The sequence below is a fragment of the Populus euphratica genome, unplaced genomic scaffold (assembly GCF_000495115.2).
Source record: "Populus euphratica unplaced genomic scaffold, PopEup_1.0 scaffold30.1, whole genome shotgun sequence".
NCBI classification, from domain to species: domain Eukaryota; kingdom Viridiplantae; phylum Streptophyta; class Magnoliopsida; order Malpighiales; family Salicaceae; genus Populus; species Populus euphratica.
Genome location: NW_011499869.1, coordinates 1426473 through 1452997, shown reverse-complemented (window position 1 = coordinate 1452997; position 26525 = coordinate 1426473). Strand labels below are relative to the sequence as shown.

The 26525-nt window shown below is 32.7% G+C and overlaps 3 protein-coding genes and 1 long non-coding RNA gene across 6 annotated transcripts; 3 read left to right on the top strand and 1 right to left on the bottom strand.

Moving 5' to 3' along the window:
* The first annotated feature begins 3299 nt into the window (after positions 1-3299).
* Positions 3300-4027, top strand: LOC105126890 (photosystem II repair protein PSB27-H1, chloroplastic-like). The gene has a single exon (XM_011027908.1). It carries the CDS (start codon positions 3376-3378, stop codon positions 3904-3906), a length of 531 nt encoding a protein of 176 aa, XP_011026210.1. The 5' UTR covers positions 3300-3375; the 3' UTR covers positions 3907-4027.
* A 1043-nt stretch (positions 4028-5070) lies between these two features.
* LOC105126889 (40S ribosomal protein S12-like) lies at positions 5071-6829 on the top strand. Its single transcript, XM_011027907.1, has 5 exons — positions 5071-5150; positions 5258-5306; positions 5436-5736; positions 6372-6437; positions 6528-6829. Exons 2-5 carry the CDS (start codon positions 5299-5301, stop codon positions 6585-6587), a joined length of 435 nt encoding a protein of 144 aa, XP_011026209.1. The 5' UTR covers positions 5071-5150; positions 5258-5298; the 3' UTR covers positions 6588-6829.
* A 2243-nt stretch (positions 6830-9072) lies between these two features.
* Positions 9073-15041, bottom strand: LOC105126887 (TMV resistance protein N-like). The gene is made up of 6 exons (XM_011027906.1): positions 14384-15041; positions 11941-13039; positions 11463-11735; positions 10443-11360; positions 9717-10333; positions 9073-9476 (listed from the first exon to the last, which is right to left on the bottom strand). Exons 1-6 carry the CDS (start codon positions 14872-14874, stop codon positions 9338-9340), a joined length of 3537 nt encoding a protein of 1178 aa, XP_011026208.1. The 5' UTR covers positions 14875-15041; the 3' UTR covers positions 9073-9337.
* Positions 15042-16658: 1617 nt separating this feature from the next.
* Positions 16659-19546, top strand: LOC105126886 (uncharacterized). Of its 3 annotated transcripts, none has more exons than XR_842510.1 (6): positions 16659-16883; positions 17096-17173; positions 17487-17552; positions 17880-17951; positions 18417-18691; positions 18972-19546. It is a non-coding gene; the product is annotated as an uncharacterized LOC105126886 (long non-coding RNA). The 3 variants fall into 3 exon arrangements; XR_842509.1 differs by having other exon boundaries at positions 18839-19546; XR_842511.1 differs by having other exon boundaries at positions 17418-17552; positions 18839-19546.
* Positions 19547-26525: the final 6979 nt, after the last annotated feature.

The window sequence follows — 26525 nt, the reverse complement described above, 5'->3', positions numbered from 1 at the left end:
AATGAAAAATAGGATATACCATAAACATGAATAAAAAACAAATAAATTCTTTATAAAAAAATAAATAAAATAAAATAACAAATTAAAAAAATAACATGTGATAAATTAAAATAGAATGTTAAAATTAAAAATAAGTATTTTTTTTTAAAAATTACTTTAATAAAAAGATAAAAAAAAATTGAAAGAATAAAAATCAAATTGAAAAGTAGGATATACCATAAATATGAATAAAAAACAAATAAAATTTTTATAAAAAATAAATAAAATAAAAACAACAAATTAAAAAAATAACATGTAATAAATTAAAATAGAATGTTAAAATTAAAAAAAGTATTTTAAAAAAAAATTACTTTAATAAAAAGGTACAAAAAAATTGAAAGAATAAATATCAAATTGAAAAGTAGGATATACCATAAATATGAATAAAAAACAAATAAAAGTTTTATAAAAAATAAATAAAATAAAAACAACAAATTAAAAAAATAACATGTAATAAATTAAAATAGAATGTTAAAATTAAAAATAAATATTTTTTTTTATAAAAAAGCTAAAAAAAATATAAACTGAAATATCAACGATAAAAAAAAATCCAACCTGTGATTTTTTAGGGAAAAAAAACAAAAACAAAAACAAAATCTCAACTGCAATAAATCATTTTACCACTGTCAACACACATGGCAACAATAGAAAAAAAAAACACATTGACACACCAAACAACACGACATAAAAACAATTTGTGCCCGAGAGGCGCCGCTAATGCCGCCGAAGTGTAATGTGTTTTTTGTTATATCTATGAGCACCCGTCGGAGTTAGTATTGTTATATGCATCACATAGTATCTCGAGAAACAAACACAAGGTTGGATTTTGTTTTTGCCTCGGCTGTTCTTTCGTATTCTCGGAGGGCCTCATACTCTGTGCTCTAGATCCTCGAAAAGGGCAAGCTAACTGGTGCGTGCTATATCTTTGCAAACATTTTTTTTGGCAGCTGCATGCCATGTTCTCATCACATTTCATTGTTTATCCAACAGCTAGTAATCTTCTGACCTCACAGGTGATAATTTAAGAAGCAAGACCGGCCATTCTAGACTCATCCACAAAGTTATATACATATGATAGTTTGAATATTATACAGATAATATTAAGAGTAATTAATTCTAGTTGTGATAACCTGTACAAGCGGAAGAAACAACGAAATCCACCACCCTAGAAACAAGCTCATCCACCGCTACCGCAGCAGAAGTATCCAGGACTATCTTCGGTACATCGCCAACATCATAGTCAGTGGACCCACCGTACCCTTCAAGTAGCCTCTCAAGATCCTGCCACGTTGAAGGCTTATGCCAGCTAGCCTGATCACCCTTGCCACGTTGCTCTAGCCTTCTCCGCCAAACACCCTCATCCAACGGCTTACACTCGACAATCACGAGGAGGGACCCGGTAGAGGAAGCCACCTGGACAAGCCTATCGAGATGGGCCCTCCGAGAGAGTGGAGAGTCGATGATGACGCTGAGACCTAAACGGAGCTGAGTGGAGGCGATCTGCCAGACAACGTCGTAAGAGAGGTCGTTGAGGAGTTTGGATGCTGTAGCGGGTGAGGAGTTTTGGATGGATACGGTGCAGTCACGGACATCATCTTTGTCAACGAGAGGGATCTTGAGATATGAAGCTAAAGAGCTGGCTAAAGTACTCTTGCCTGTGCCAGGATGCCCTTTCATCGCTATTATTACAGGGGCTTCAACCTGATTTTCTACTCCTTTTACCATGTTTCTAATCCTGTCTGTGTCTTTGGATGTTTCTCAGAGTAGAGATGAAGAATCTACACAGAGATGATCTGTTCTGGGAGGAGATGGGATTAGATTGAGTACGTGTACATATTAGACAGGACGACAGGTACTGGATGGTTTTCCACTCGATATTTTTATAACAGAATTTGTTTAGCTACGGATAAGGCTTGGGAAGAGTTCTGCGGTGAGCTGGGCTGAACCAATGGATTGTTTATCAACATTAATTTCTTAAAGACCTGGCTTGGGTTGTGACCTTGTTCGGGGTGGGATCAAGATTGATTTCTTTTTTTACTTAAAATAATAATAATGTGTTTTGTTAATATTAAAATTTAATTTATTGTTTGTGAAACCGATATAATTTATATTGAAAACACATGCTTTATCAAAAACAGCTTCATGCATTTTCTTTCCTTCTCTTGCCTTTGCTTTGATGGTGGTGAATAAATTAATTTATTTTTTATTATTCACATGGATAATAAAAATTAATTTTATTTTTTATAACGGATTAGATTTGGTTTAAATTTAAATGTATTAGATCGTATCTTATCCAATAAAAAAAATCTAATTTTTATTTTTAATTGAGTTTTATTCAAATAAATTAATATTTAATATTATTCAATGACACTGCATAAATTAAAATAAAATTATAACATAACATTTATAGAATTTAATTATAATTATAATTTTATTTCTAATAATATTTAATTTGATATTGTTGCATGTTCAAAAAATTATGAAAATTACAGTCATAATATTTGTAGAATTAGATTTTGTATAGGATGGAATTGTAAATAATTTAATAGAATAATAAAAAATATTTTATATTTTATATTATTTATTATATAATATAATATTTAAATTAAAAATTATAAATATTAATATATGTATTTTATATCTTAATTTAAAAAACATTCATAATTAAATAAATTAAATTATTTTTTATTTAACTTTAATTTCAACTATAATTTTAATTAAACTTATATAAATACCAAATCAACTTTAACTAAAAATAATTTTTATAAAATAATTTTTTTAAATTATATATACTAAAAAATTAAGATAATATCAAAGATATTTAAGTAGAGAAATGGCTTTAACTTGCAAAAAAAAAAAGAAAGCGAAGAAATAACAAATGTTTTTTTTTTTGTGTTTTAGATTAATATGAATATTCAGATCAGTTTATACATATTATAATTAATTTTATGAATTCTAAAATTAATAATCATATAAATTTTTAATATCTATTATATAAGTAACAAAAAAAAATAAAATAAATCTCTTGAATACAAACCTTTACCGGTGGACACCATGACAAACAAATGTTTCTTATGCAGGCACGTGATCGTGCTTTTCCTTTTTGTGTATTTTCGTGAGGTGCACGGTGATTGGGTGCATACACGTAAGCAAAATTTTGACAGGCACTGACACATCACAATGTTTGACCTGATGCACTATGATGGGGTGTGGTCTCGTCCATAGAACCAAGAATATGGATAAGGTGATAAGCCTGCGTGGCAAGAACACTGTGCCCTCCTCACAACTCCTTCGTAGAAAACAGACTCACTCTGCTCCTCTTCCAACAGAAAACCCATGGCTTCACCAGCACCCCTAACCCCAGCTTCCAAGCTCAAACCCCTCTCCCACATCAAACCCATTCCCAACTCCATCGCCCCACTTTCACCACCGCCAACACCACAACAGCAACAACCTCAAAACCACTACGCTCGTCGCCACTTCCTGTCGTTGGCCACCGCAATCCTGACTTCCCCGTTCGTCCTCCCAATCACTCCAGCTTTTGCAGGATCGGATGAGGAGTACTTGAAAGATACAGAGGATGTGATCGACAAGGTTAGAACCACCGTAAACATGGACAAGAATGATCCGAACGTGGCTGATGCAGTGGCTAGCCTAAGAGAAACTTCAAACTCCTGGGTGGCAAAGTATAGAAGAGAGAAAGCTTTACTTGGTCGTGCTTCTTTTCGTGATATGTATTCGGCTTTGAATGCTGTCACCGGGCATTACATCAGCTTTGGACCGACCGCTCCCATTCCATCTAAGAGAAGGGCCAGAATTCTTGAAGAGATGGACACTGCTGAGAAAGCATTATCAAGGGGCAGATAAATTAATTAATTTAGATTTTGCTTTTTGGGTATTTATTTAACTACTATCTGAATTTTAATTACTTTGATTTGTTGAGTTTGAGATTACGAAACGATGGCAGAAATTCTTTATTTTTTTAATTTTTTTTTACATTTGCGCCCAGTGGTAATTATTTGCAATTTACTTGCCATTATAAACTAGTCAAATGGAAAACTTTTTCCAGTAAATATATAATCAAGAGCACTCCTCTAGCATGGGCTGTGAATGGGAGGGATTTTCCTTCATTGCAAGTGAAAATAGAGTTAAGATTACTAGATGAACATAGTTTACCATCTAGGATATGCTATATATATCAATTAATAAATATTTTAAAAACTATTAAACTTGTATATATATAATCTTGATTGATTAATTATAAATAATTTTATTTAATAATCATCATTGTGTTATTAAACGAGAAAAGATTTTTATTCAAGATGCCAATCATTAAAATTAATTATATGAGCAGATTTAATGACATGTAATAATTTTACTGATTTGATTAATAATTTTAGGTAATGAAATGGATAATAATTTTTTATAAATAAAAAGATGGTGTCCTGCATTGGCTTCACATTTGAATTGCTTGTGATACAAAAATAAATAAATAAATAATACAATATTTAAATAATAAATAAATAATACAATATCTAAATCTAAGATTAATCTGTGAAATTCATATTATTACATATTCAGAAACTATAGAAATCATTTTATATAAAAATATAACAAAAATAAATTTAAACAAATATATAAAACGTGATTTACACATAGCATGTGAAAGTAAAAAAAAAGAAGTAATCATCAACTTTTCTACTCATTATATTTGTTGAATGAGAGTCACTTTTAATTAAAAATTGGTTGATTTATATTATAATTAATTCAAATACAATTATAAAAATATTTTTCTCGTTACTAATAAAATAGATAAAAATAATATACTTGAAAAAAATAAGTTAGAATCCATATTGTTATCAGAAGTTAAATTTTTTATTAAAAATATAAATGAGCACCCCCCTCCAATAATAAATAAATAAAAACAAAATCCAACATGAAAAAGAAGCCCAGTCCATAGTTAAACAGAAAGCCCATAGAAAGGGACAAAACTGTAATTCAGGGCAAGAAGTAGGGTTTAACACCCTAATATAAAATCGCATTTTGCTCCTCTTCCAAACTTATTTGCCTGGTGGACTCGCGCATAGCCTCCTTCGCATCTTACCTGCAAGGTAATCTCTCCCTCGTCACCATCTTCTCTTGAACATCTTAGGATAACGAGAACATCATTTTCATTATTTCTGGATCTGAATTTCTTTGATTTTTTTTTGTTATACAGTTCCAGATTAAGTTTAGCCTCCAGATTCAAGAATCATCATCATGTCTGGGTATGCTTTTCTCTTCGATTATATTAAAAAAATGTTAATGACATAAGGGGTCTTAATTATTTAGCAAGAAAGGAATTCCTTAAAGGATCTGAATCGTTATTTTTCAATCTTTTGCATCTGTTTTTTCAGTGAAGAAGGTGCTGTTGCTCAGACTGAGACTCCAGCTGTTGCTGATGTACCACTCGGCGAGCCAATGGACTTGATGACAGCATTGCAGCTTGTGCTGAGAAAATCTCTGGCTCATGGTGGGCTTTCTCGAGGTCTTCATGAAGGTGCCAAAGTGATTGAGAAGCATGCTGCTCAACTTTGTGTCTTGGCAGAGGATTGCAACCAGCCTGACTATGTTAAACTTGTTAAGGCACTTTGTGCTGATCACAACGTGAACTTGCTAACTGTTCCAAGTGCAAAAACCCTCGGAGAGTGGGCTGGCGTAAGTATCTCGTCTACCTTCTTTTTTCAATCATTTTTTTCTTTGTTTTGGTTTTTCCAAACTTATATGTCTTATTGTGATTACTATTGTTAATGTTAGATTTGATTGCTCGAACTCATAATCGTAAGAGTTCAACTTGAGCAGAGATTTTTATATGATAGCTAGAAATACAATGTGTATTTTTTCATGAAAGGGGGGGGGAGGAGGTTAAAAGCTAGATTATACCGAGGGGAATGTTAATGGGATGTGCGACTGCTGTATGGAATTTTATCGTCATGCTCTTGTAAAATCGGGAATAAAGATAATGATGGATTTTAAATGCTCTGATTTCTTGAATTATAAATGTTTTTGTAAGTTTTGTGTGCTCTCTTATTTTATCCAATTATGTTCATTTGAATGCGGCCAAGTCAATAATATGGTATTGTTCAGTAGAATGCTCATTAATTCCTTCAAACTTTTTATTTCTTTGTTGTTATTGCTGTTAATATTCTAGATCACCTTAGGCTTCTGCTCTGTAAAACTGTGACATGGTCTGTTAAGGTTAGATATATAACGGATGCCAATTGTTGCTCTTGTGAAATTTGCTATGATTCTCCGTATCAACTGATTTTTCTGATATGGGTTTTGGCGCACAGTTGTGTAAGATTGATTCAGAGGGGAAGGCTAGGAAAGTGGTCGGTTGCTCGTGTGTTGTTGTGAAGGTAAAAATCAGTTTTAGAGTACTGAATTTCATTTCATTTCACTGATTGTCTTTCAAAGGGGTTCATGTTCTTTTGCTGGCTGCATTACAGGATTTTGGGGAGGACACTGAAGCTCTTAATGTCATTCAACAGCATGTCAAGGCCAACTAAGTCACTATGGATTCGATCCTTTTTGGATTTACCTGGAGCCTTTGAAGGAATTTTGATTGTATTTTGTTTTTTTCTTTATCGTTGTAGTTGAAACATCTGTTGCAATATATCAAATATTATGATGTTTTTGTCCGTCACAATATTTTCAGTCTTTATTGGTTTTGTATGAATTGTACTAGAGATGCCAAGTTTTTACTGAGAATGGGATGCAATTTGTCAGAGTGACAGCATAAGAGGCACTATTTGCGACTGTATTTACTTTTAGGTTAAAAAGAAATTTATTCGCCTGCTTGATTTTTCAAAGCAATATCACTTCGTACTTCTATATTATGACAAATAATAGTTGTTAGTTCACTTAATAAGTAAAATATTTAAGCCAACATTCATTAGATTGTTCTTTAAACGTACATTTTACTGAACGATCGAAAAGAAGGGAAGGAAGAAGAAGTCTTTTAAGCTACACCTAGGGCAATGACAAGCCGTGATCCCCGTCTCCATTTTGCTTCTACAACTATTTAACTCAGCTATGTAGGAGTATTGTTCTTTTTTCATAGAGAACAAGTAAATGGCTTCCGGTTGTTGAAGAAGGCAAAGACTGCTCCTTAATTTGATTACAGGTGCAAATTGGATGTGAGTTGGGAATAGGGTTGTCAAAAACATTTTGTTAACAGGATATAAAAATATAATACAAACTCAGATTATAAAGTTAAATTATAAAATTATAAGTAATTTTTTTAATTAATTATATATTGATAATTCTAATCAAGAAATTAATTTACATTAAAATTTGATAAAATAAATCACTAATATTATAATCAATGAGTAATTTAAATAAAATGAGAGATAAATAGCATGAATCAATAAATTAATAACATGAAAAAATAAAAATTCTAAAACAAAATTTTTCAATACGGGAGAATCACTAAAAAAATAGGAAGCACACATAAATCTAGTGACAAACTAGTTGTTCCCATCATAATAAATTTTAACAGACTCTTTTTGAGTTACAAGCTAATAAATTTAAATTAGTAATAAACTAATATAAATTCAATAATAAAATAAATTTTTAAATAATATCTAATGCGCTAGAAAGAATTCAAATTAAAAATAATTATTTAAAATTAATTAATTAAATAGAATAGAATAATAAAATTTACCATAATATATTTTAATGTATCTAATATTTCTCTGAAAAATTTTAGTTTTATACAATATATTGTTTGGAAGATATGCTCAATTTAGCAAAATGAGTCAGCATATATTTTAAGTTAAATTTAAATGTGATTTAATTTATAATATATTTTAATGTATCTAATATTTCTTTGAAAAATTTCAGTTTTATCCAATATACTATTTGGAAGATATGCTCAATCTAGCAAAATGAGTCAGCATATATTTTAAAACTAAATTTAAACATGATTTGATTTATATTATATATTTAATAAATTTATAAAATCAAATTAAATTTATTAATTTTACCGATTTTGTAAAAGTTAAACCTAATTATACTCGTTTCAAGTTTTTAGTTTAAAAATTAACTTTAACAACCTTATTGGAAGTAGTTGGAGGATGCACGTTTTATTGCTCTTGGTGGAGGACAAAAGATGGACCACTTTGCAATGAGGTCGGAAGGATTCAAGAAGAATCAGAATGTTAGATATGTTTTTTTTTTTTCAATTTTTTTTCCCATAAGAAAATCCAGGATATAATTGTAGAGTATGTTGGATTTAATCACCTCGCATGAAAAAGCCTTTACAAATCTTAATCTCTAGTTATAATTGTTTGCATCGTTTTCAGTGAAGAGGCTTGCTGTTCATCAAACCGTAGGGCTTCTTGTGACGCACCTCTTGATAAGCCAGTGGACATGATGACAATTTGCAGCTCGTGGTGGACTTTCTAGAGGTCTTAACCGAGTACAAAAGTTATTGAAAATCTTGCTGTCCAACTCTGCCTTCTGGCAGAGGAATGCAGCTAGCCTGATTATATCAAACTTGTTGATCAGTTTGTGCTGATTACAGGTGAATCCCTCATCTGTTTCAAGTGCGAAAACTTTTGGAATTGGACTGGTGTAAGCTTTGTCTGTCTTTGACTTCTATTTTTATGCAACTATATGTCTGTATAGTGTGTGATTCTTACCTGTAATTATTGTTAATGTAAGTTTTGACCAGTTGAATTAAGCAGCAGAGTTCTTATTTGATTAAAAATTGCCAGGTGAAGCAATAGACATGCAAATACGAGTTCTCACTGAGAAGGTTAAAAAGAAGGAAAGTATCGAACAACATTATCAATAATGTCTGAAATCAAAAGGTTGAGTTTCCTTTAAACGCGGACACAGTTAAGTTCTTGGTGGAAGCCAGTCAAGTTCCCCTCCCTCTGATGTTCAATCTCTAGCTTGATGTTATATTTCCAAAGAAATATTCTTTTGCTCGGTTGGGGCTGTTTTGTTTCAATGTAGTGAGGCTGTTCATAAATCAAAATCATATCGTTATGTGAAATGTTATTTTTTTTTTTTTTTAACGTTTCATCAGGAGCATAAACATTGATTTTGTGTTTTTCAGTTCAAACCTTCTATCATTTAAGATTTGATTCTCTTTAAAGGCATTATCAAGCACAACTTTATGGTAATATCTGGTTAAGATTTGCTTCTATCTAGAAGCAAAGCACAGACTTCTTTTTTATTTTTTAAGGAAAAAACTGATCTGCTTCGAACCACCAAATAAGTTCCTTCATCTAGCAGACAGCGAAGCAGTTCATAGTGGATCTATTTCCAACTTGAATGCGTCTTTCTTCTCTTTAGTGCAACGCAAGAGAGCACAACAGTCACAATGTCTCCTCCTTGGGGGCACAACTGGAATCCCATCGGTCTTTTCTTCCCTTTTGACTGACCATCTGTCAATAAAATGGGAAACATGATTAAATTTGTGTGCGAATCTGTACTGAGTAGGAAATAATCGATGGATTGAAGGATACAAGTTTTAATACTCTTTTTTTTTCTTTGAAGATAGTAATGAACCGCTTTGCAATGGAAAGAAAAAAAGGATTTCAAGATCAAGCTACGAACTTATTATGAAAAATAATGATGATGACAATGAACTTGTATCTGTCAAGACCATTGTATGAATGCTTTACCTCCTGAAAGAATCATCCCAGTAGTCTTTGGAAGATGTTATTCGACGGTGGTTAAATGTCAGCCACTGAAAACTTGAACTCAGCAACCTTCTATGGTGTCTTGACGATCCCGAATGTGAAATAGTAATTATATCATTTAATCGGGAACCTTGCAGGTCACTGTGATGGTAAAGCAAGTGGATGCCACACCTTTTCACAGCAATTCGAAAACCCATGTCAATCAAGACATCCAGTCGATCCCCTTCTTCCATCTCATCCCGAAATCTCCAGCTCATATCTTCATCATCAATGCCTTCTACTTGATTCTCGAACAACCAGCAGCTCAGCCACATCAGATCCTGTTCCACCTCACGCATAAAGAAGGTGATTTTTGGGCTATAATTCCAGTGGAAATTTTTTGTTCTGTTAGTAACTGCAATAATGGGGCAGAAAAAGCAAGGTGCAGAAGAATTCTCCCATGCATAGACTGCCGATATAGAAAATCCACTGAATTTGCAACCATGATCAAGTGGAGGCACTTGCAATGATACAGAGTCACCTTCATTCTGATGGCTGAACCATGGTGGAATGTCACTCATCGGTAGAAAGATACTGTAAATGGATTTCTCAGAAAGAGCCTGCACCCGTGAATGAGAATAATGAAATTATTCAACAAACAGCCGTAGTTTATATTGTCTGTGCGCCATGCACGACATGTTACAGAGTACAGATAGTGAGAGAGGGCACCTGGAGAGGGCTGGTTGTAGCTGCTCTCGTCAGATTATTGATCACATGGACATTGATGCTTGGAAGGGAATCTTCTGTGAACAAGCCAGAAGTTCCAAGATATTTTTCAACAATCTCTGTTCGCAAGGGCTCCAAGTTGAAGTATCCCTCAATTGCTTTTAACTTTGGGCAACCATCGAGTTCCAAAGTTCCCTCCCCCCAAAAGTTCTTAAGGTTGATGGTTTCTAGGGAAAGGCAATCTTTTGCATGCAACAACTGTAGGCTTGACTGGAGCTCTGGGATACATTGAAGACTTTTGCATTCGTTTAACCAAAGTCTAGTAAGCTTAGGAAGGCTTCCAATGCTAGCTGGTAGGCTTGTAAAGTTGTTTCCGCACAATTTCAAATTTTGAAGAAGGGGCAAGCCTTGAAGATCAGAGGGAATCATGTCATCTGATAAGTTGCAGTGTCCGAGATCGAGTTCCAGTAAAGATGCTGGAAGACCCCGTCTTGTTGGTAGACATTTCCTTGGTGAGAAGATAAGACGACAACCATGCAGAGATAATTTTTCCAGATTCTTTAGATCTCCAATGGTTTCTGGTAGCGTGCTTATTGCAGTTTCATCAGCAAGGAGCAGAACCAACGATTGCAAACTCCCCAAGTGCTCTGGCAATTCCTCTAATTTTGAGCAGCCTGACACATTTAACTTCTTAAGTGAGCTTAGAGCACAGATGCTTCCCGGGAGATTCTTAAGATCCACGCAATCTTGCAGATTCAGGAACTGAAGATGACTGAGAAGTCCAATAGAGTCATGAACCTTTACCAAACTAATGCAATCTTTAAGTTTTAATTTTTCAAGACTGGGAAAGCCTTCAAAGTTAGGAGTCTCGATAAGCTTATGGGAGTGGCTAAGGTAAAGGAATTTCAGTTTTTTCAAAGACTGCAGCACCAAAATAGATGTTGGTACAATATAAGCATATCTGACAGATTAAATGACCTATTCATACAAAAATTGAAAAAACAAGAAGATTTCATGATCTACCTTTACTTCCTCTGAAAATTGCTGTAGACTGCTATAGCGCATATCAAGAACAATCAAATGTTCCAGAGTAAGATCATCTGGGATAGCTTTCAAGGGGAACTCAGACCAACACAACCACCTTAATTTGTTAGAAATATATTCGTAGTTTCCTGTAAGGCAAACGAAATTGAGTTGGAGTAGTCTTAGCCTTTTCATCTTTTTGAATGCCTTGGTATTGAATGAGCTTTTTGATCCTTGCAGGCTTAAAACGAGGCCTTCAACTGCTTTTGTACCCTGATACAAAAGGAATACGTTAGCTAATAGGCATTATAGCATTCATACATATGCTAATAATTAATGTGAAAACTGATGGTGTAGGATAAGCAAGAGATAGATCATCAAGGAAAAAAAAAGAGCATTTATGCAACCATTTTATGCTAAATGAATTCTATGATAAGAAATATCTTCGTTTTTCAACCCACAGCAATTATTGTCTCACCGTTCTGTCAGTTAACAGTTCAATAACATCTTCTTTATACCATAATCTGCTACGTTCCCCAGGATCCCTAAAAGATTCTTGGAGAACAATTTCTCTTCCCATGTCTCGAAGCAAATCATGCATCAAGAACTTATTGTTAGCGCCAACCTTTACAAGGCATCTCCTCGTGAGAGTATTGATTCCATCAATTGGAAAGAAACCACAGCCATCAAGTATGCTCATGACATAATCCTTTTTGTACCCAATGAAGAAACATGCAATATCCAGAAATATAGACTTCTCAGCAGCATCAAGAGAATCATAACTTATTTTGAGTATACTGTGAGTGCCTTTGTGGCTAATCACTTTTAGTTTTTCTAATCTGCTATTCCATACATCAATGTTCTGGCCACCCAAATCTGATCCCAAAACTGTAAGAGCTAGTGGATTTCCTCTTGCATAGGATACAATTCTACTCGCAGAATCCATGTAACTTTCATCGGGACAGCGCTTGTTGAAGGCATGTAAGCTTAGTAGCTGAAGAGAATCGCTGCCATTCAATTCCTTGACCTCATATTGTCGATACAACTTTGATGGTTGTAGCAGGTTCTTAATTCTAGTTGTTATTATCACCCTGCTTCCAGGGTAAAGCCAATCAAGATTCCCGAGAATTTTATCCAGTTCTTCCTGTTTATCTTCAATGTCATCCAGAACAATGAATACACGCTTGCAACGTAATCTTTCTTTTATCACCTTCGATCCTCTATCAACATTGTATATCTTCTCATGTTTTCTTTTCAAGATATCCGAGAGAAGCTGTCTCTGTAAGTAGGCTATCCCATTGGAAATAATTTGTTGTCTAACATTTTCAAGAAAGCAGCTGCCTTCAAATCTTTTGAAGACTAAATTGTAAACCTCCTTGGCAAGAGTTGTCTTGCCTATGCCCCCCATCCCAATTATACCAACTATGCGAACATCTATTGACTCATCATCTAGCAAGGAGATCACTTCTTTTGCTCGAGAATCTAAGCCAACTGGGTGGATAGCAACCCTTAAGATTGTCCGATCAAGTCTAACTGAAATCTCCTTAACAATGTAGTCTACGTTTTCAGCTTCATGCCTGCGATTGTCCATGGAAAGAGCACTATAAATAAATACACAAACCAACATGCAATAATTTCAAGCATGAACTTGTACATATAGTGAGTTCCGAATTAATGGTTATAGTGATTTCAGTGATGCAACAAGCATTTTCTAGACGCATCGGTCTTACAAACATCTTTCCGAAATTGTTTCCTTATTCTCACAATTTTTTTTTCATTTTTATCCGAAATAGTTTAATCGGGGGAGGGATATTCTTAATAAAGAATGAAAATATTGTCATATTAAGAGAACATAATAGCAACGCCCTTATGTACATGCTGATAATATATATTTTGTTATATATGATAATTCGCTGTTTCTTTATGTTAATAAGTTATGTTTCTTAATTTTCTTTCTCCTTTTCTCTGTCTTTTCCTTTCCTTTCCTCTCCTCTTCTTTTTTTCTTGCTGATTGCTTGTTTGATTTCTTGATATAACTAGGGTATGGTGTATAATGGTTATGTACCTGACAATTTTCTTTAATAAAACAGATTTGAATCTTACCAACTCTAATTTATTTGATAATTATATAACATGAAAGAAAGATTCAGTAATGCTCTTCATTATACTCTTAACATGATCTTTCAGTAAATTAGATTTTTTTTTCTTTCAAATCCTAATATCCGCTGCAATCCTCTTATCTCCCAACGTATTTTCTTTGGGATTCACCTTGCCTGAGATTATGTTTTCAAGATTTATGCACAGGCGGGTAAAGAATATTTTCAATTTTGACCGATTGATTTCATCACAACTTGTTATATATGTAGTAGAGCTTAAGAATGACTAATTTTGTTCACCCTAGCCATGAGCATGCACGCCCTATTGCTACTAGAGTAATTAAATCGATCTCTGCACATTGAAGTTTGATGACTAAGGTGCTAGGTAGCCAGTTTTGTAAGAAAAATAGTTTGCAAGAACAAGAAACAGACACGACATCTAAATAAAAATAAAGAAACCCCGGCTAGATGTTGGCCGGTTAGAGACATGTCTAGTACTATGGAGCACGCAAAATGCCAAGCACTTCGTATTATAAAATTTAACGCCATTGCAAGTGCAATATCATATGATTTATATATGTGTGTGTGTGTGTGAGTTTGTTTTCTAGTCCAGAGCTGATTTGCTCAATATCTTGGGAATACGATAAATTGACGATAAGCAGAGCAGGAACTACTTTGGTTTTTCTTCTTCTTTGTTTTTTCTTTCCCGAAGATGAACAATTTCTTTATCAATAGGAAGCAGGGGTCGATTAATAGTGTTTTTAATCTTGAAAGAGAGCCACATGCCATTGTAATTGAGGTTCTAGTAATTAAACAGCTACTTACCCGTCTAGATGTCTTCGTAGATCCAGACCCTTCAAGTAAGCAACTTCTCTTAGAGCATCCCTCCATTTCTCCACTTTATCCACGTCATCCTTGAAACTCTTTTCATGTACAGCAAAAGCTTCTTCAAAACTTCCTTTTTGCTCTTCAACATCAGACGGATCTATGTCATAAAAGACAGGCCAAACACCATGGCCTTCTTTTCTACATCCGAGGATGTGCACAAGCTCATCAAGACACCAAGGGGAGGATGCATAGCCTTTTGAGAGAATGACAATAGAAAACCTTGAGTTCTCAATTCCTTGGAGACACTCCGGTCCAATTTCTTCACCATGATCGATCTCATTTGCATCTCTAAATGTATGGATTCCTTCCCGAACCAAAGCAGAATATAAATGGTCTGTGAAACCGGACCTTGTGTCTGCACCTCTAAAACTCAGGAACACATCGTAATCCCATTTTGACGAGGTGGAGTTGGAGTTGCTAGAAGCCATTGTTCGAGATGGGTTGGTTTTTGTTGCAAATCTTGCTCTCGGTCTTAGGTTTTGCTAAGCTTTTCTGCAACCTGCATTAGGACGTTTGCTTGTCAACTCTGGAGGCGCACCACATGATAGACAATGGCGTTTTGTGACATCTTTACAGGCCACAGGCGCCCCGTATAAATACATACATACATACATTATTTTTATTTTGTGCCAACTTGCCCGCAAGACGAGGGCTAGCAAAGGTGGTGGTAAAGACGTATAAAAGGGTAGCTTAAAATGGTATTAGTCCACGGATATCTTGAAAGTTTTAAAAATTTAAATTGTCAGCCATCTCTTAAATCTCGTGTATCTGAGGAAAACAACTTGCGGTAAAATTATATTTAAAAAAATTAAAAATTAAAATCTAAAATTACTTTTTGTTATTTTTAATCATTCTAATATGTTAAAATTAAAAATTAAAAATTAAAAATTAAAATCTGAAATTACTTTTTATTATTTTTAAACATTCTAATATGTTAAAATTAAAAATTAAAAATATATTTTTAATCCATTTTTAAATAAAAAATATTTTAAAAAAAATCTCTACCCTAATATAATACAGGTTCTGATACAGAAAGTCTACTCTCATTTTTCTATACACCGTTACAGTTTAATGATTCTTTCATTCTTTTAAAAAAGTTTGTTTGCTTTTTGATTAAAGGTGGGGATATATTTGTCTTTTTATTACAAAATTGATCATTACAAGTTTGACCAGAGTACCATCGGCTTTATAATGTATCAATAAATAGTTAAATAACCAAAATAACACATGATCAGGGATAATATGGTATTTTTCCTCAGATATTTCGTTAATTATTGACTTGATAAAAAGTAATAACAGACAGCTGTGGATTACCCTTTGATTGTCGGAAGACTAAGTTGTATTATTGTTTCAGGTTTTCACATCACGGCTGACTTTTCTTCTTCTCTTTCTTCCTTCCTAACATTACGGTCCCGTTCATTAAAAATTATTTTTATATTTATTTGTTATTAAAAAAAATTAACTAACAAAAAAATATTTTTTTAAAAATATTTTTTAAAAATTATAAAAATATTATATTATTAACTAATTATATTAAATTTAATACTCTAACTTTTTTATTATTATATATTTTATTTTTAATTTTATCTTTTAAAAATTTGTTTTTATATTAATTTTAATTTTAATTTTTATGATTGTTATTTCTTTAATTTTTATTTTTTTTACAAATTTTTTTATCTATTATATTGGATAATCATTTTTTTAATTATTATTTATTTTATTTAAAATAAATTATTAAATTATTATTATTATTATTATATTATTTTTTAAATTTTGTTATTTGTTAGATTTAATCTTTATTAATTCATTATTATTTATTTTATTTAAAATAATTTATAAAATTAATTTTTTTAATTTTAATTTTATTTAACTTTTTAATTTGCAAGATTTATTATTTATTATTTTAAAAAATTTTAAAAAATAAAGTATTAATAAGAAATTTTTTAATTTATTTTTTATAATATAAACAAATATTTAAAAATATTTTTAAATTATTTTTATAATATTATTAAAAAAAATTTATTTTTTAAAAATTTATTTGAGAAAAAAATTTATTTACAATGAAGATTTTAATTTTTTTATTTTTTTTCTTGAAATTAATATTTTTTATATTTTTAAATTATTTTAATACGTTTAGAAATAATTTTTAAAAAATAAAAAATATTATTTTAATATATTTTAAATAAAATTTGAAAAAAAAAAAAACCAAAAAATGGGATGGATCAATGATTTTTCAGTCCCTTTTGCAATTATAGAAGCAAGGAACAGGTTGAGAGGAGAAAAAAAGGCGGAGAGGAGATCTTTGAGAGAGACGTTAGGAGCCCTGTGAAAGGGTCTCTTTTGCAGCACTGAAAGCAACAAACAGAGGGAGAGGAGCGGCAAACAAGCTGAATTAGGCTAACCTGGTCTCCTCCAACTTGGGTCAAGTTCCTCCAAGGTAAAATTCTAGGGTTTGCTGAAGAAATCTTCGTTTTTAGAGTTTTTAGATAATTCATTTCTGGGTTTTACTATTTGATGTGTTGTAACCAATCTTGCTTGATTAATTATTGGTCAGCAACGATTGGGTTTGTCTTTCTGATTCTTTGGATCCATGTTGTTAAAAATGTTAGCTTGCTTGATTAATGTTGTTGTCTTGTTGTGTGTTTGAAGAGGAAGAGAAGGACATGATACATAAGATGTTCGTGCTTCTCTAAAAGAACTGAAGCTATTTACAGACTCTGCTGAGAGGTCAGCGCTAGCTATAGAAATCTTCTTGTAAAATATGATTGAGTTTTGGGTGAAAGTATATTTTTTAACGTATTTGGATTGAAAATAATATTAAATCCCTTTGTATGATTTTGGATGGTTTGGGTTTAATAAATCATTTTACGTTCTTGAACTGCATTTAGCAAAGGGATTGTTTGTTTGTTTGTTTACAAGAGGACAGTACATGGAGGAGATAAAGAAATTCACTGCACTCTTTTTTTTTTAGGTTGATGGTAGTGAAACTGTCGAGATGCTTGGTAAATGTTGTTGTGGCTGTGATGTGTGTTTTATGCAGGGTTGATATCCAGGCCAAATTTGAAGGAGAAGAAGAGAAGGAGAATGTGGGAAGGCTATCGAAATGGTGAGTTTGATTGCTGCATCTTTTATTTATTCTTTTAGGTTTTGAATATGGATGTTTTGAATATGGACCTGTAATGAATTCTGTGCTTTTTTATTACATTACCGAAAAAACTAATAAGCTCATGGTTTCGCTTCACAACTAGAACCATTTACACTGCTGGTTCAAATAGTGTCTTCTTCTTTAATACTGCACCCACTTGCAATTTAGTTTTTCGATTCCCGAGTTTTTTAGTGGCTGTCTTCAGTTCTTGATTGCTGGAGCTACTCTTTTTTTTTTTCCCTTTAATTTGACGTGTCATTGAATGAGACTGTATTTTCCACTGGCCAGTTTCTCAATATCTCATAGTTCTGCTCCAGTTCTGTTGATGGCTCTGTTCTAATTCTGTTAGCAAACAACCAGGTAAGTACATTTATGTCGTTTTCTTTCCGTTTCTTAAATTTCAGTTTCATTCGCAATCATAACCTCTTGGCAGTTCATGTCTTTTCAAGGATTCTTTGCTTGCCACGTTTCATGTACATTCATTTTCCAACTGGGCGTCATGATTTGTTTTCTTGGGACTATATCTTCAGACAAATAATTTTTCCTTCCCTTCCTCTTTCATTGCAAAAAAAAAGAAGAAGAAGAAGAAAGGGCATGTTAGGAAGCAATGAAAATAAAAACTACTTTCTCTTTCAGATGTCAATCTCTTTGTTTCTTCTCTTCGAAAAATGACTCAAGGATTTTCTGGGAAGGAAATCATTGATCGTATTATTTTTGAAGTTTGATTCTTCATGTCATCTATTGGATTTCAAATTATCTTTTACTTTCACAGTGATTACCCTCCCCCCCGTCTCTCTAAATACATAATGGGTTTTTGATTTGTAGGTTTCACAAAAATCTTGCATAAATTAACTAAAAAAATCCATATAGCCTCACAACGATCAAACTTTCCATATTCACAAGCCCGATTCGAGGAAGGAGATCCACAGGGAACAGTTGTCGCTGCTGCTGAGGTCGCGAACACACAAATCCACAACTAGACAGCCAAGACAAATGAATAACGTGTTCCTGATGGTGGCGTCAATTCTGTCGTAAAGACTGCAACAACCCGCCATCTATTGGCCACGCCTATTAGGTCGACCAGCGTCCTACGGTTTTGGGTGAGTCAATCTGAGTTTTTATTCAAGAAAAGCTTGACTTTTTTTCTACTATCAGTCCAATCTGTAGCTAAGTTGGATAGGGCATGGATATGATCTATCATAGAGCTGAAATAACCTCTTCTCTTTTTATTCATGATGTTTATTTAGCAGGGGCATTCGAGTCTGGTGATTGTTCATTTCTGATATACATCTCTTTTATGCCAGGATGGCAGTAACTTGATTTGCTATTTATTCTTTCTTTTATTAGTTCACCAATTGAATATTGACTAATTGCCAACAGAAGGTCTAAAATCACAGTTGCGCAAATGTTGATTGAAGACAAGTGTTCGATGCATAGTGACTGCCACTTTCACTCCAAGGAGGCAATGCTCCCTCTTACAAATCAGGTTGGCAATAGTTACAAGCATATTCCAATAGCATCTTCCTTTGCTGAAGTTCACCCTCTGGATGTAAAGCACTTGATGCCTGTGCATGGAGTTGAATTTCAACCCTCTGAGATTTGTCCAGAGGATTTCATTGAAGAATGCGATGAGGAAGAGGTCAGCATTGCACACGCACATGGAAATTAATGAAGCAACTGCACTGGTTCTTGCTCCAGTTGTGCTTCAAAACATATGAAAAACAGATTTTATGTTTGGAAGTACTCTGGCAGTGTTTATTGCTGTCACAGTGAAAGGAAACAAGAGAAAATAAATAAAATGGTGCGACATTGAGAGATATTATTGTACTTGGTGGTGACCGAATAAATACTGTCATTGTTTTAGATGAAGCCGTGTAGGTATACAAACTGAACGAGTTACGTGATATGAAAAAACTGTTGATCTCAATTGATTTCATTCTACCATTGTCTTGATAGATAATTGACATGGCTTCATTAAAGGATATCAAACAATGGATCATCATGGTATGAAGGTTGAGCATTGATGAAGTCCCAAATAATCCAATTACTTTAATAATTAGGTTTTTGGTTGGATAATTAGTGAATTATTTAGTTTTATTTATTTTTTCTAATTAAGATGGTTGATAATTTATATTTGTTATTTAATAGATCAAAGAGAATTATAATTAATACCTGTAAAAGAATTTTTGTAAAAGATTTTTTTTTATGGAGGTTGGGATTTTTCGATACTTAAATGAATATTTTTTTAGAAAGAAAAAATACAATAATATTTTAAAGAGAAATATTATAAAAATATTATATGTAAAGATTGTAAATTTTTGTTTTGAAGTTCTTATATTGTATTTATAATTGATAAATCTTATTTTTTATAAAAAAAGATCTAAAATATAATTTTATCCTTATAGTATATAATAAGTGATAAATATATCTTAAATTTGTATTAATATATTAATGGAAATATAATGTATTATTATAAGATTTTTATACACCTAAAAAATATATAAAAATAGATTCAAAATATTAAATATAGCCAAGTCTTTAAAGACTGAATTCTTTTATAAAACTAAATCTAACGAAAGTTGGGTTCGTTTTATAAATGGGTTTACAGAAGTATATCTATACGAAGATGCTCATTTCCTCAAGCAAGCTTAGAAGAGGATGTTTATTTTTCTAAGTGCATTCGATAATAGTCTAGTTATTTCTTTAAGCATATCTAGAAAGAATAGAATGATTATTATTTTTAGTGTATTTGGAACTTAACACAATATAATATCATGTCTAATTGTTATTGAGTCTTGCTAGCACGAGACTTAGCATACTTTTATTAGAGTATATTTATATTTTAAAAACTTTATATTCATAAATTTTTATTTATTGTATATATTTTTGTAAAGATATATTAATAAATACTTATTTCCTCAAGTATATTGGTTACCATAGTTGATATCACAAAATATTGTTGAACAATTATTTTTTATTATTTGTTGATGATATGTTCTTATTATGCCAATACAAATCTTAAGATGCCTGACTTTTAAATCCATGTCGGTTTGTTTTGAGATTGATTGCTTGGTTGTTCTTTTTAACCTAAATTTCTTTTGTAATGGACTCTTTGTTTCGTCAAAATTGACCACTTATAGCTATCGTTTTTTGATAATAATAATAATAATAACAATAAAAATAAATTTATCTTCACCACTTGCATTTAAATTTTGGCCTTTTTTTTTCTGTCTAAAATCCTACAGCTGAGCACGGTTATTTTAATTTATTTTTATATTTAAGTATTCAATTTATTTCTATAAGTATAATTTATTTCAATTTATTTTTAAATTGAGAATCATTCTGGCCAATCTATCTTTTTTTTCCTTCAAATGTGAGAAACTCGAATTCTAAAAAAAAAAATAATATTACAAAATTTATTTTTACTAGTTTTAACGAGAATCTATCAAAATGATCTCAGATATAAAAATAAATAGAAAGCAATTAAATTTGTTTTGATATATATGAGATTTGACGTAAAACTAAAGATTAGTTGAATTGTCAACAGTTATTTTTGTTGAAGTAACAGGCATTTAGTTGAAGTGTCAACAGTAGTATTAAAGGGTACGTAGTTTATTATTTAATTCCTCCACCAATTAGTTTATTTAAAAAATTAAAATGTCAACAGTTATTTAAAATTCGCAGATTAGTTGAAGTAACTAAATGCCTGTTTTATGCCTCCATTTCAATGCAAGGACAGAGGTTTGTAGCAGCTACAGATATATTGTTTGTATAGAATATTGCAAAGTTTATTTTTCAAAATACTTACTTTTTATGTTAAAATACTTACTTGTTTATTTTTTAAAATTTAATTTTAACACCAACACATTAAAATATATAAAAAATTTTAAAGTATAATGTCAAAAATTATTTCAATGGCTGTTTATTTTTTATTTGAATTTTTTTAAATAAATTTTAAAAATGCATTCAGCTTAAAAAAAAATTTAATTAATATTTTTTTATTGTTTTTTCATGGTTTTGATATGATAATATCAACAAAATAAATTTTAAAAAATATGTTATGTTTTTTTTAAAGCATTTTCTGACTTTTCAAGTTGAATGTCATGTAAAATACTCATCTCTATCGGGGGGGAAAAAAACCTCGTATTATACTAGAACATTGCAGGGACAAAGCCCACTGAACCACAGCTCATATCACTATCACGACCATTCTGTAAAACAAGCAGAATCCCTATAAATAGTATACATGCTCTTTGACTGCATTTCCATGCACGCTGCCGCTTGGAGGAAGCTCCCCTTGGACCTAACCGTCCATGCATGCCAGAACCGTTCCCAGCTGAAGCGGGGCCTTGCAATGCATGGGAAGGAATACTCTGCTGGGTGTCGTTGTTCATGATCAATGAGTTAAGGAAGCTATTTGGATTCTGATTCATCCCTCTTCTTGCCGAAGCAGGCTTGCCGATCTCAGTTGCATGGACCATTGAAGTCAATGACTCAGATTCTGCTGGTAATGAAATCCCACGTAGCCCGTCAATGGGCAGAATGCAATATATATATATATAGGCCTACAGAGCAAGAGGAAGTACTCTGTGTTTGTAAGGATGTGTAACCTAAAAGAACATGATGACAAAGTAGAATTAAGGTGAACTAAAAGGTTTGATGAAGGATAAGACCCCGTACATCAGTATGAATAGGAATGACTACTTAATTTGAATTGCTGCAGATAATTGCTCTCTCACCGTGTTGTGTGCCTAATCTGCCATCTGTCTCCGTTCCTTCTTCATCACTTTCAGCTCCATCTGCACTATCGTAGTCGTTGCCGTCATCCTCTTCACTGCCATCCTCTGCAGGAGTGACTACAATTTCCGTTGCGAGGAGTAACAATGGCAGCGGACCGATGACAGAACAGTTTCTTACGTGCATGCCCAATCTCCACGGGTTATCTCATCATATATAACCTAAGGGTAGTCATTTGACTTCCAAAATGATAGCTTATAATCAAGGGACTGAGCGCCACTAGCAGTCTCTACAACACGCTTTCCAATTTTGGTGGAAGGAAGGAACCTCCCCACCATTGGATACAGACCAGCCACAAGGACAGCATGGACTATACCTTGGAAGGAACCCCCCCACCATTGGATACAAACCAGCCACAAGGACAGCATGGACTATACCTGGAACATGAAGATCAATGAGTTAAGGAAGCTATTTGGATTCTGATTCATCCCTCTTCTTGCCGAAGCAGGCTTGCCGATCTCAGTTGCATGGACCATTGAAGTCAATGACTCCACAGATTCTGCTGGTGATGAAATCCCACGTAGCCCGTGAATGGACAGAATGCAATATATACATAGGCCTACAGGGCAGGAGGAAGTACTCTGTGTTTGTGAGGATGTGTAACCTAAAAGAACATGATGACAAAGTAGAATTAAGGTGAACTAAAAGGTTTGATGAAGGATCAGACCCCGTACATCAGTATGAATAGGAATGACTACTTAATTTGAATTGCTGCAGATAATTGCTCTCTCAACGTGTTGTGTGCCTAATCTGCCATCTGTCTCCATTCCTTCTTCATCACTTTCAGCTCCATCTGCACTATCGTAGTCGTTGCCGCCATCCTCTTCACTGCCATCCTCTGCAGGAGTGACTACAATTTCCGTTGCGAGGAGTAACAATGGCAGCGGACCGATGACAGAACAGTTTCTTACGTGCATGCCCAATCTCCACGGGTTATCTCATCATATATAACCTAAGGGTAGTCATTTGACTTCCAAAATGATAGCTTATAATCAAGGGACTGAGCGCCACTAGCAGTCTCTACAACACGCTTTCCAATTTTGGTGGAAGGAAGGAACCTCCCCGCCATTGGATACAGACCAGCCACAAGGACATCATGGACTATACCTGGAACATGAGCATTTGGATTGCAACTTGAGACATCTTCTGGAATAAAACCCTTGCGAATTAATTCTCTCTGGAGCTGCTTACGCATGGCTTGCAGCATATTCATGGTGCTTGGAGAGATGAAGTATTGTTAACAAAACCATGCTTCTAGACCCCTATTCTTTGCTTTCTTCCAGCACTCAAAAGCTGCTATAACTGCTAACTGATCGCTGGATTTTACTCTGTTGCGAGGAGTAACAATGGCAGCGGACCAATAACAGAACAGTTTCTTACGTGCGGTTATCTGGTAATGTATAATCCCAGTATAGTGGTTATTTTGTATCTTCTAAAATGTTTTTTAAAAATTACTTTTGTTACGCATGGCTTGCAGCATATTCATGGTGCTTGGAGAGATGAAGTATTGTTAACAAAACCATGCTTCTAGACCCCTATTCTTTGCTTTCTTCCAGCACTCAAAAGCTGCTATAACTGCTAACTGATCGCTGGATTTTACTCTGTTGCGAGGAGTAACAATGGCAGCGGACCAATAACAGAACAGTTGCTTACGTGCGGTTATCTGGTAATGTATAATCCCAGTATAGTGGTTATTTTGTATCTTCTAAAATGTTTTTTAAAAATTATTTTTGATATTAAAATATTAAAATGATCTAAAAATATAAAAAAAATTCAATTTGAAACAAAAAAGTTTAATATTTTTTAAAAACATTTTTGAAACACAAAAACAAATAGACTTAAATTTAAGGTGAAATTACATGCTACAGTAAATCTAATTTATAAATAAATTTAGAATTAAATATTAAATTATAGAATTGAATTGAATTATAATATTTGGAATATCTATAAAAAGAAATTAGTAATCTTGATTATTTTGTTTTTAATTTACAAATTATCTTATTACAAAAATAATTTTTTTGTTGCAGCAACCCTTATGTTTATTTTAAATGACATTAAATGTATATATTTTAAATAAAATATAAATATACAAGTAAATCTAATTTATAAATAAATTTAGAATTAAATATTAAATTATAGAATTGAATTGAATTATAATATTTGGAATATCTATAAAAAGAAATTTGTTAATAAACTTCATGTTCAATCTCTACTTGTTCTTAAAAATATATAGTTTGATCTTATCATTTTCAGATATATCTTCTTCATGAAATCATGTGGTGATTACATGAAGTTCGTTTGATCTTATCATTTTTGAACTATTTTGAATGACCGGAGAAACTTATTTTCCAAAGATATCTTATTCATGAAATCATGTGATCGTTACATAGAGTTAATGATTTATTCCGATTCATATGAATTTATCAAAATCAGTAAAGATATTCCAATCAAAACAAATCAAATATCTTAATAGATCTCATGTTTTTTTTTTTGAATAATGTAGCCATGAATTATTATCATGCATCAATGTTAAAATTTGTTCTTATCAAGTTTAAAAAAGATCATTCACATCCCAAAATGGTAAATCCAGTCCACCCAAGATAAGAAGAATGGGCCATTTTCACAAACATTTTCATGCAAGCTGGCCATTTTCGTAGCAGGGCCACAAAAAGGGTAGAGTCCATGTGATTGCAGAATTTGCAGACCTCCTCGCCCCAATCCCTCTCTATCTAATCCCCTCCATGTCTCTCCATAACCCCATTCAGTTGGTTTCCTCAACGCAACGAGCAAACATTACAAGACCAAACCCTCTCCGTCTCTTTTCCTTCCTTTTCCTTTATCCTTCTCTTCATTCTATAATACACAAAGCAAGGTACCAACCCAGCACACCTTGTTTTTTCTTTTTTTCTCCGAAAATAATTGCTATCATCACTATTTTCCGCTTATGATCACTGATATTGTTCTTTCAAATTTGTAATTTTTTTTAAAAATCTTTTCTGGGTTGAATCCAGCGTGTGCTTTTCTATACTCCTGTAACCGACAAAGAAACAAACAGGGAACATTTTTCACTTTATTTTCACCTTTACCCATTTCTGATCATCTTAGACTTGGTTTCTTCCAATCGTTTTTTCATCTTTCTTGATCTGATTCGCCTACCAAACTAGATTTCGGTTTTTGGGTATTTCAGAGTTTGCTCTTTTATCTCCTAACTTGCAGTTATTTTTTCCTGATTCTGTTAGATTTTTTTTGTGCTTTATGTCTTCATGATGGTTTGTGTATTGGGTGCTTAGTTTTGGAGTGGATTTGGTGTTTTGGGCTCTTGAGTGATGGAGATGATGGATTGTTGCATTAATGGTTGTCTCTGATCTGGGTTTTAAGTGTTTTCTGTACATGAACTGAAATTAAAACGATATTGCTATTTTTTTCCTGGCAAGGTCCTTTCCTTTTCATTTGGTTTTATGGGTCTTGAGTGTTTCTTGCTTATTTTTGCTGTAATGTGTCTGGTCAATTATTATTTTGGGTTTCTTGTGCTAGTAGTTTGGGTACTCATTCACATTTTTGTTTCATGGCCTTTGTTGATTATGAAAGTTTCAGAACTTTCAGTTTGGCTTGTTATTAAGGAGCCAAATGAGCTTTTCGGCTTCTAATTGATGGACATATCAGTTTGACACACTGAAATCATGCCTTTTGAGCATACATTATCAACAATTGGTGCTGATAAGGACACTGTTTGGGCGTTAGTGTTGATTTTCTTTTGTGATGATCTTTTTCATGAATGGCTGTACTCTATGTGGTGATTTAGGAATTAAATTAGTTATCAAAGGGGATTGAATTACCATGTTTAACTTTGTTTCATGATGGAATTAAATTGAACTCCAGGATAAATACTTTCTCTTGGCATTTGTTTGCCTCACTGAAGATGAAAGTTCCATGTTAGGGTGAGAATTTACCATATCGGGTAGAAGCTTAAGCTATCTAAGCATCAAATTTCTGTCTTTAAATGTGGTGTGTAGACTGGATTTTAGAAGTTAATGGAAGTGTCAGTTGATCCATTTCTTGAAATTTCTATTGGAGAATGATGAGTTTTATGAAAATAATCACTTCTCAAAACTTTAAAAGCAAACATAATCCTGGCAC